The 11,357-nt window shown below is 39.1% G+C and overlaps 1 protein-coding gene across 1 annotated transcript in view; it reads right to left on the bottom strand.

The window, feature by feature from the left end:
- Positions 1-11,357, bottom strand: part of arhgap4b (Rho GTPase activating protein 4b) — a 21,109-nt gene that overhangs the window by 4,388 nt on the left and 5,364 nt on the right. Inside the window, 10 exon segments of the mRNA XM_035657022.1 lie at positions 1,921-2,023; positions 3,926-4,033; positions 4,201-4,290; positions 5,497-5,668; positions 5,826-5,881; positions 8,071-8,298; positions 8,428-8,533; positions 9,183-9,311; positions 10,167-10,244; positions 10,425-10,485. Coding sequence (XP_035512915.1) covers positions 1,921-2,023; positions 3,926-4,033; positions 4,201-4,290; positions 5,497-5,668; positions 5,826-5,881; positions 8,071-8,298; positions 8,428-8,533; positions 9,183-9,311; positions 10,167-10,244; positions 10,425-10,485 — 1,131 coding nt within the window.

The following is an 11,357-nucleotide window of genomic DNA, read 5'->3' as shown; positions in this document are numbered from 1 at the left end:
AAAGCAGCAAAACAACATCAAATAGTAGAACACTAAAAACACATTAAGCTATTTTAAAAATGGTTTATGTTTATGAATTCCAACATTTGAGTGATTGCATGATGGAAGAGGTTCCAGCTATGTATATGTAAGCATTCACATGCAGTCGCAGCTATTATGCTGTAAAATATCCGATTTATCTGTCATATAGGCCTAATGTCAATCCTTGTACCAAGTTCATTTAGTTAATTAGTCAGTTCATTTGAAATTAAAGAATTTCTAAGAAAGATGAGTTATGTGCCTTTTAATGTTCTGTTTATTAGCTGGCCACTGACCCCTGTCATTTTGCAAAAGTAGCCCCGGGAAAAGCAAGATGAGTATCCCTGCTGTAATACATCCAGTGAGTGTCCCAACCTTTTACACTTCCTCAACAATTCTTGTGTCAGGCGCCCCGCGTACGCCTCAGCCTGTGTCTACTGTTGTGGTTGTTCTAGCTGGAACTTTTTTGTCATCTGTCACATGTCCTGTGCTCATGTCTGAGCCCAGCCCAAAGGCCCTCAGGGTTTACCATAAACAGGAGAGGAACCCTGCTGTCCAGTGTGTAGGATTTAGTGGCATCTAGCGGTGTAGTCACTGGTTTCACCCTCCCTTTCCAACCCTGAGGGAGAAACTACGGTTGCTGCGAAACACGCACAAAAATGCACATGGGCCCATATTTGAGTTGGTTCTGCGCTAGTATCCTAAATGTTACACACTGGACCTTTAAATATTTATCCAAATGTGCATGAATTTCTTTTGTGTGCGTCAGTTTTGTAGCAACAGAAATACAAATGGGAGAGAAGGGGGGTTTCTGCAGAGGCAAGGTCTTTGTGTTACAAAGTTAGCTAAGCTGCTTTCAGTGGAAAGGGGATTTCCTTTCAAGCTGACATTATTGTATCATAAGTGTCTTATCTTTAGGCCTTGACAGCAAAACACTGCAGGAAGTAGCTTCAGCAGTGTCAGCACAACTAACCAGAACTGATTTCTGGGAAAGTTAGCTAGATATTTAGCATGCAGGTTAATTCAGAAAAGCAGCTTAACAAGCAAGGTTAAGATGAGCTGCTGGTTGTGTGCAAATGAAACGTACAGGTTCAGCGTTAGCCAATCAGATACTACCAATAGCTTATAAGCTGATATCTAAACACCAAATCTGAACCATGTTCCACGAAGCAGTTAGTACTTTTTGCATGAATCCATATACTGGGTTACATTTATTTATGTAAGTGAGTTATGTAGAAAATGTATTCAATCTGCTTTTTTGAATAGAGCCTAAATATGTTCTTCAGCATGTCTGGCTCCTCCTAATGCTCCTAATGGCATTTACAAGAATTCACCAGGCCTGAACGAAAACAACCAATCAGAGCCAAGGAAGATAGTTGATTATTGAAGCTCATTCCCAGGTCATCAAATACCGTTGCTAGGAATGAGACAATCAACAATCAACTATCTTCAAGCCACCAACCAAAAGCATCTTTCTATTTTTCTCTACTCTGATTGGATGTTTTCATTCAGGCCCACTGGAGCCATTAGGAGCACTAGGTGGAGCCAGAAAAACCTAATTGTTTCACAGATGATCTGTCTCATGTACTACTGTAAGGATATAGTGAAAGATTCAGCAAATATGACGAAAATTTATTTTGAATCAGTCTGACCACAGGGAATACCGTATCGAGGTGATTTTCTTTGGCTCTGACCAGGACTCAAGAAAGACACGTTTGGCGAGTTAAGGCGGAGACAGGAACGGCGTCATGCAGGAGGTCAGGCATTCGAGAGACAGTGACTGTGTAGAGCCAGGAAGTTGTGGGTTGTTGGGCTGATGGTGGCCGGTTGTAAAATTTTAACACATTGCCAAACCCAAGTCAGCAGGCCTACGTCATTTACCATCTCTCAAGAATGACTCACCTTGTCGACTGCTGTTCTCTCTGGCTGAACAAATGGAGGTTTGTCTGGGGGTCTAAAGCCGCCCTGTCTCACAGTGTCCAAAGTGTGCCTTCGCTCCTGAGACCTGAAAGACAAAAAGTAACAGAGGTAAGACAAAACAGAACTGAAATATAAAGATAGATGCTGATTTCTGAATGCCAAATCTCATCTGAACCTCCTTTCATGTTTTGGCAAGAAAAGCTTCTCTCATCTTCCCACACTGTAATTCATATCAGATGGTAACTGTCCAAATTTCAGTCAAACATGAGATCCCTTTACTGTAATTATTTCTCTTGCACAGCTAAATTGGCACATGCCAATACCACCACTACCATCCTTCAGTCTTCTATGTTGATGCTCTGTGCAGGTCTGTCCTTTCTGGTATGTGATTACAATTAACATTGATTTCATTTTCAAATATATTGCTTTTAATTGATTAGTGACAGCTGAAGATTGACAGGAAAGGGGAGAGAGAAAGGGGATAATACACAGCAAATGGCCACAGGTCGGAGTCGAACCCATAGCTGCAGCAAGGACTCGGTCTTGGTACATGGGACGCCACCTCTACCAGGTGAGCTATCCAGGCGCCCAATAAATAATTTCTTGCACAAACAAACTCTGAACACACTGACATATTAATAACTTACAGTTAAGTAAGTTGATATGAGGAATTTCCTAGCAAACTGTTTTAACCCTAACCCTATTTACACAACCAGCAGACACAGAGCAACATTAGCATTCATTTATAGTTGTGGTTCTGTCCATGCAATGTCTAATATTCAATCTTCTTTTATCTCTGGTTTTTATCGCCACCAACTCCTGAGGGAATTACTGTATCCGGCTCTTTAGCTGCTAAACTAAACTAAACTTCACTATGTAGCGTATGGGTAGTGCTGGGTGGAATTATTTTTGCATGACAGAGCTTTTAAATAGGTTTATAGTGGCTTATTCTACTGCTGGGAGGACATGGAATATAAAAACATTTCATTGCCGACATGGAAGGCTTTAATTACTATAGGATTTTCTTAGCCCCACAAAATATAAAGGAATCACAATGCATGAAACAGTTGCAGAATGTAAACAGTTTTTACACATTTTACAACTTAAAATTAAAATAGTTGTATAAATACTAAATATTTTCTTTTGCCCAGTTATTACCAGCACTTATTTAAGTGAGATAATTTTTTAAACGGTCCACCTCTCATTCCCACACTCTTTTCCCACTAAAAAGAACGCTCTTTAGCTCATGTTACTAGTGCAATGTGTTTTTACAGGCTGATAATTCTTAAAATGTCATATTTCTTGAAGGGAGTTTGGCGCAGGGAGCCTTTAGTTGAATTCAAACTCATAATATGAATCATTTTTAATGTTTTGTTATCACTACAGAAACAATAGGTAACAGAACAAGTATGATTATGTTGTTTGACGTCAACTGCTGTTGGTAATTAGTTTGATAAATAGTTTGTGTATTGATTACTGATGCAGGCTATTTATCAGCTTATTTTACTCAGTATTCTGTAATTGGTTGCCCTGCGTTTTTTAAACTAAACTTTCCTAAATTAAACATGATATTAAATGTTTTATTCGTATGTTCCTAACGTTTGGTAGTAGTTTGCTTTTTCGAGCAAAAATACCACTGATGAGAGCGATGAGATTAACCAAAACAGGAAAGTTGCGAGCCATAAATCCAAAACAATGAGCTGAAAGACACTAAACAGCTACACAGAGCTCAAATAGCAGTCAGGTGATAATTGTGTGTGTTTGTCATTAATTTCACATACACAGTCATATGATCCATTGTTAATATAAATGCTAACGGTAATGTTGTGTGTTGTTTCTCTATTATTTCCGTTAATGTTTCTGCATGAACAATATTTATCACCTTTATCTCAAGAGGCTTTAAACCTCTTTGTACTGTATTTGAGTGATGAGTATTAAATTACATGCATACAGAAAACACTGTGTCCGAGGTGTGTGTCAGTCTTACACTGGTAGATGTCGTGTGGCGGGAGAGGTTGGCGGTTTTCGACTGGGGCTCCCCTCACTTCCTCTCTGTCTCCCAGGCAACGAAGCACTGTCGCTGTTCACCCGCATCCTGTTGAGACGTGCACGGAAACTTTTCAACTTTGTGTTGTGTGCATTCATGCACGATAATGTGAAAATTAGAATTTCTGTCTGTGTGTGTATTTTGCTGTCTACATCTATTGCTACATCTGTTGTGCATTCAAATATGTGGGTGTGTGCCTGTCTGTGCGTGTGTACCGAGTTGTGTTCTCCGTCTGTGGATCTTCTGCTGTCAGGTTTCCAGTGCTGCCTCCTCCTCCTCCTTCTTCTCTTTTCCCTCGCTCTGACCTGAGGGAGGGGAAGAAGAGAGAGATATATTAAGTATATATTTCACTACAGAAAGTACAACCAGTACAAGTTTAAATATGAGATGAAGGTTGAGTGACAAAATAATTAGTAGGAGAGAGCAGAAGCTGGAGTACGTGTGACCAGATTTTTTACATGGAATCTTTTCTAAAAACAAAATGTGGCAGAAAAATATAGTGGGTGGACACAATAATGCAAAATTGTGGTGTTCTACAAAAATATTACCTTTGTGCAACTTGCAATGCTTATTTTTTGTTTAATCTTTGTCAATGTTCATTTAAATTTATGGAGATTTTTGAAACCATGGCTTTTAGTGGTTTTATATTGTAAGATATTATAAGGTTTTTCTGTTGTTTCTCCTACCCTTATTATCTATATTCATCACTTGTTCTGATGGCTGCTATTTGTTCACATGTGATGGCAAGCTGAATTTTCTCGACAAACCAGCAAACATTAGGCATCGTGGCAGAAATAATACTTACAGCAAAAGTGTACATTTTTATTTTGAATGAATGTAATGTTGCTTTTTTAAACGCAAAACATGTCATGATTGCTGTTTGTTTTCTTAAGGGGGGTTAAAAGGTTGGGAGTCTTGGCGTAACCATAGGGCTCTGAAATCACATTTACACTTTTACCTTTGGACAGAGCCAGTCTAGCTGTTTTGCCTTGATCCCAGCCAACATAACATCTCCTGGCTCTCGCTTCATATATAAAGGGCAGATGTGAGAATGATAAAGTCTTCCTTACTTAATGCAGGAAAGCATTTCAGAAATTCATGACGTATTCCTTTAAAGTTCCATTGTGGAACATTTAGGAGGATCTATTGGCAGAAATTGATTATAATATTCATAGGTATGTTTTCATTAGTGTATAATCACATGAAAATAAGAATAATTTTGGTTATTGCTTTCATATCCACTTTATCCTACACACTGGTCCTTATATAAATAAATATAAATTTAGCATTGTTTCCATACTGTGCCTAAAATAAATAACTCTGTGCCTCTGGCTGTGTGGTCAGAAAAAGGATGTTCAATATTATAAGTCATTCTTGTCATAGTCTACTGTACTTATAGTAGCCAAGACTCAGATGAAATGTATTGTCTCAAACTGGAATAGAGGCTTCCAAGATATAGAGTATCTAGAAAATGGTTGCCTGAATGGTTCGGAAGTAGAAATGTCACTCACCCATCCAGCACACTGATGTACTTGTGAGGAATGAGACCTTTAACCCCTCCCACTTCGCCTCTCCACCAATCACAAGAGGCCTTGCTGTGAAGGCTGAGAAGATCTCCCTGCTTGAAGGACAGCTCTGCTGGAGATCTTGCCACATAGTCGAACAAAGCCACTGCCTCCAACTCTGTACACACATGCAAAGACTTTGTTAAATAATCTTATCCAAAATGCTTATGATTCATGTATGCTTATGAATCATAATTTACAACGGTTGTTCAAAATGTAAATGTGGTTTGGTTTGTGGTACATTCGTGTGAAGTATAATGAGTGTATGTACTCACCGTCCTCACTGGGCAAATGCTCAGTCTCTCCATCTCCCTCCTCTGTGATTGGTTCACTGCAGACAAGCATAAAAACGAAAGTCAGTGGTCATACACAGTTCCTCTTCTATACAACAGACAGACCAACTGTCATACCACTGGCTTTCTTTGTACCCTTCTTCACTTCGCTTATGCAATTTCACGTAAGTTTCATGTTTTTTCTGCAAAACAGATGTTGTGGAAATGAAGCAAGATTAAAATACAAAAAATAAGTTTGAACCCCAAAAAAAAAAAAAAACTGCATGTAGTCTGATGTAGGTAGAACGGTGACTGAGGGTCTAGACAGTAACAGTGCTATGATTTGGGGGACTAAAGAGTGGGATCTTTGTCTTTTCCTCATTTAAATGAGGTAAATTATGGGCCAACCTGTCTTCAATATCTTCACTTTTGTGATCGAGTTACATCGGCCCGATTTGATGGAATTAAGGGAAAGGTAGAGCGGAGTACCATCTGCATAGTAGTGAAAAGCGATGTTATGAGTTTGGATGATTCTTCCCTATGGGAACATGTAAAGACAGAAAAGAAGTGGACCTAAAACTGAACCCCACATGAAATATTTGCAGGTGTGGAAGATGAGATGCCAATGGAAACAGTTCTTTGAAATGTAAGAATGGAACCAATCAAGGGTGGACACAGAAATGCCGACCCAGTGTGTCAGGCAATCCAGGAGAATCCTGTGGTGGACAGCGTTAAAGACTGCACTGAGATCTAGAAGAATTATTTACTGGCATCCGTAGCACAGAGGAGGTCAGTGCTGTGGCGTTCACAGAACACTCACTGGAATTTCTCAAAAATATTGTTTTGGTTTAAAAAGGAGATCTGATTAAAAACAAGCTGCTCTAAAACTTTAGATAAGAAAGAAAGCTTAGAAATAGGCCTGAAATTATTTGAAATAATTGGGTGGGACATGGCAATCTTAAATGCACCTGTGGACAGAGAACTATCAAAAGACATAATCATTCTTCTGGGACCAGCTGCTTCAAATGACAATCAAATTAAATGAAATGCAATTCGTTATTGTTATTTGTTATGCGCCCAAGCAGGGGTAAAGAGACGGTGTGGAAATTATTAAAAGCAGGAGTGTCCTCAATAATCAATTAGAAATCTTTGATAAGGTGTGAAATATTTGACCTAATGTTGTCAATTTTGTCTTTAAACTACTCACAGTCAATTGGGGAGGAATTTGTAGTGGAGCAAGCAGAAAGATTAACTACAGTATAATAAAATATGTATGGTGCTAAACAGGATCCTGGAGTTATGACTGCTCTTAGTGATGAAGTCGGAGAGGTATTAGTCTTTGCATCGTCACATACTTCATACTGTTGTAAGATTTCTCAAATTACCCCTAAAAAAGAAAGGACCAAATAACTGATAATGCTCTGTTAAATGTCAAAAAGTACATTACATAAATGTTCATGGATAAAACAGACAGTGTTACTGAATTCCCTAGGAGCGGGTGTCTGAGGTTTCCATGGACACTGTCGATAGGCTGGAGGCTTGTGTTCAATTTTAGTGAGCAATCAGCTTAATAGTATTAAGCACCTTTTACACAAAGCATTGTGAGTTGCCCAGAAATGCCTCTGGCATGGCATGTAATTGTGTTTCAAGAGGATGAGCCATGAAAAAGGGGCTAAGGGGGAAGCTGCTCTACGTTCTTGGAACCATCTCAGACTGAGTCTTAAACTCCAACAAGACAAACAATTCTCTGGAGGAATGTGTGGCTGTTGCCCAGACGCTCATTTACTACAAGTCATCCAAGGACAGAAATAAGTGGAGATTGTTTTTCAAAGAAAAGATTATATTATGTTTAAACAAAAGTAATGGAAGCCACTTGGCACATTTCAAGTTAGATGAATTCAACCATTCAACCAGATTTGACCAAAGGCATTGAGACCATTTTTGTTTCGAGCCATGAAACTGACACCAGTAAAAGGTAATCAGACAAACCCAAAATATTACCAAATAGATCAATAAATAAAATTGATAGTTAAATAATTACAGTGGAGTGTACAGTAAAATAATTAAAAAGCTTCCTTTAACCTCCATTCAATTGGTTAAAAAGCAAAAAGCTTTATTTTTTCCTTGCCACTATCAGTTGATAAAACAAACTAAAATATTAAAAATAGTGTTAGCTATATTTTTGGAGGCTAAAAGCACTTAATCACAACTAATACCGCATTTATATCAAAGACAACTCATCTCTCACCAGTACTCCTGCTCCAGAGTCATGTGCTTCTCATAGACAGGGCCCGGCAGTTCTGATTGGCTGGGGAAGATGACATCATGTTGAAGGATCATAGTTTTGACAAGATCATTGACCTGTGGCTGCCTAGCAACAGCGTCATCCGAATCCAACCCCCTCAGCAGGCTCGGACCGAAGCAAACAGCCAAGTTGTAGGGCTGCATCATGTTCTCATCACTGTACTGAGACACGCTTGGGAAAAAACACAACACACACACACACACAATGAACTGTTATCTTTGGCAAGGGTGTGGAGTTTTATGACTACAGCAGATATCACAAGTGACAGAAAATCCCACACTGGGTTTTGTTGTAGCTTACTGATTGAGGAAAGCGAAAAGGTAACGCAGCACGATGAGGAGTGGCCGTGGGAAGGTGGAGACAATCGCTTTAATCTGGGCAGCTTTCTCCATCACCGCCTCGATTTCTGATCATGACAGAGAAAAGGAGCATGATGAGCTGAAGCAAAGATTAAACTATTATAAGAAGCAGTTAGGTCAGGTGCACAAATCACCCAAAATTCTCCAATGTCGTGACACTATTGAGGTGAGGTGGCTGGGCTGATTAATTCGGCCCCTGACAGTAAGTTCTAAGTATTTATGGGTAATAAACAACCTGTAGGCAGGTTCACAACCTTGATTAGCTGTGCAAAGTTTGACTCAGGGTTTCTGTTTTGGAAAACAGAATACGCCTAAAGGAATAACAAGGAGACTGAGAGAGATAACAACAGAGCGCAAACAAGACAGTGAGTCGAACCAGAGGAGAGAGGAGACATTGCACCACCTTGCATCAACACTACATGTATTTGTTACTTTGTGTGTGTGGCAGTGAAGTAAGGCTACTACTCAAGCTGCCAAAAGCTAAATCAGAATTAGCAGGTTTATTCATATGCTAAAAGGCTTACCCACAATCTACTGTCCATGTAGGGGTTAATCAGGTAAACTGAGGTAGAACAAGCTTCTAGAAACCAATGTATACATAAATAACTACGTCACTGAAAGCAGATATGAGAAACCTGTACGATGTGAAAACAGAAACACACACACGGATGTAGAGTTTAAATAAAGGGAGCTTACGGACACACTCCAGCAGCTGAGAGTAGCTGTCATAAGGGAAGAGAGGAGGCTCAAGACCCCTGAAGTAGAGCTTCAACACACCAGCCACAGAGTCCAGGTCACACTCACTGTCTGACAGAGGATCATCCCCTACAGAGTAAAACAACACATGTGAGATCAATGTGTCCATGTAGCAACACAGGATTATGTTCATGTTTCATGCAGAAAAAAGCCGGGACGTTGCTATCAGAAGTAAAATTGTGCTCCTCAAAATGTTTCATCTAATTACTGTGAGTGATATATTAGTTAATTATCATTGTGATTAGCATTTTAGCCGTAGACATCATAGCCATAAACTCCATTACCGGGAATAAAAGGTAATTAAATCTACTCATTACTCCTTATTAGTAATGAAATTGGTTATAATCATATTTTCATGTCAGCAATGGATTAAATGACTATGGTGGCACTCATAGTGACAGAGCTTTATCATTTCCCTCAGCTCCACAGAGCTTGTTATCATCTTTCAGCTGATTGTTTTGTTAACTATCACCACTCTCATACAGTAGCACTGATCTTGGTTGCTCACTGTACACCACTGTACACCAGCACCAAAGAGCAGCTGGACAAAGGCAGCAGCTACTTGGTGGACATAGAGAAGCATTTAAATCAAAAAATCAGTTTTAATGATGGGACGTGATCCCTCACTGGCTTCCCATCCCCTAATTGTGTTCTTTGGAGGATACAACCAAGCTAAAGGTGCTTTTGGTACAAGAGTAGGCCAGAGGTTTGCATATTTCCAACCTTATACGGCCTTGCTAATAGAATGATGAGTTTGTGAGCTTTCTCTTATAATTCTGAAATGTGTACATTCATACAGTTAAGGGGTTAGAGAGGCTAAAATGTGTAAATACCTGTGTGTAACATCTAAAACAGAAACATTATTAAGAATAATGATTAAAAATGACAGAGGAAAATGCAATGAAATATCAGAAATTCCTTTACCTCTCTCAAATGCATCTCTGATGAGGTTAACCTCCCTCTGCATTCCAGGAACTCTGAATATCCCTTCATGGTGGAGGCCTGGGAGACACACACATTCACATAATTTATTTATTCATTATTCACATGTTCATAGATGCCTGATATTCCACAAACAGGATTGTGAACACACATACACAAACAAGCACCTCCACCTACTCATTCTCAGTGTCCAAAGCTCTCGCAGGATTGCTCATTGCTATATCATAAAAACTGACTCACCATGAAGGTTTATGAAACGAATGCAGCTTTCAACCACCACAGGAATCTGCTGTCCAGAGCTCTGGAGGAAACAGATGAGTAGAAGAGGAGAGATGAGAGTGTTAGAGACAGAAGGAGAGAGCAGCTAGAGATGCAAAGAAAGACATGGAAAATAAGAGGAAGAAAAATGTGTAAAGGCAGGTCTAATACAAGGAAAACAGTGATTAAACAGTGGAAGAGAGTTTCAAGAGCTAAGGACTAAAATGGCTCACTGCTTTTTTAGTGTGCTTTGGTTGAAGCTGTAGATTACCAGGATTTTTGAAAATACTGAGGCCCCCTCAAAATCCTCTCAGACACCAAAATGTGTTTCTTAAATACTCACATTCACATTTTTATTTTGCTGAAGGAAATTCTTCTGTAACAACTGCTTATAAACTCAAGTTACTAAACTCTACGAACTTTTAACAATATTATACTTGTAATCAGTTCCAAAATATATGTTCTGTTATAGGAAAGATTATTAGGGAATTTAGGGATGTGTAAAACAAACTCTTGTAAAATTCTAGATACTGAATTATTTTTTTTACTTTAGATATTTTGTTGCGTTCAAAAGTCCAATAATACTAATACACCATACAAAACACCCAGCATGTTTAAAAGGATTGTTAGAAATTTTGGGAAGAGATGAGAAGATTGATACCAGAGAGTTAACAGCCCTGCTAGCTTATACAGCTAGTCTGGCCCTGTCCTCTGTTGAATACATACAAAACTGGAATTATTCAAAGAAAGACTATATGTGGTTTTGCAGTGGATCACGTGATGGAACAAAACTTTGTTACCTTTGGACAAAGCTAGGCTAGCTTTTTCCTCCACTTCCAGTTTTTGTGCTAAGCTAAGCTAACTGGCTGCTGGCAGTAGCTTCATATTCATCGTATAGAAATGAGAGTGGTATCA

This window comes from Morone saxatilis, unplaced genomic scaffold (assembly GCF_004916995.1).
Source record: "Morone saxatilis isolate NCDOM2014 unplaced genomic scaffold, NCSU_SB_2.0 Contig15, whole genome shotgun sequence".
Classification (NCBI taxonomy): Eukaryota; Metazoa; Chordata; class Actinopteri; family Moronidae; genus Morone; species Morone saxatilis.
This window is presented reverse-complemented; position numbering and strand designations above follow the sequence as displayed.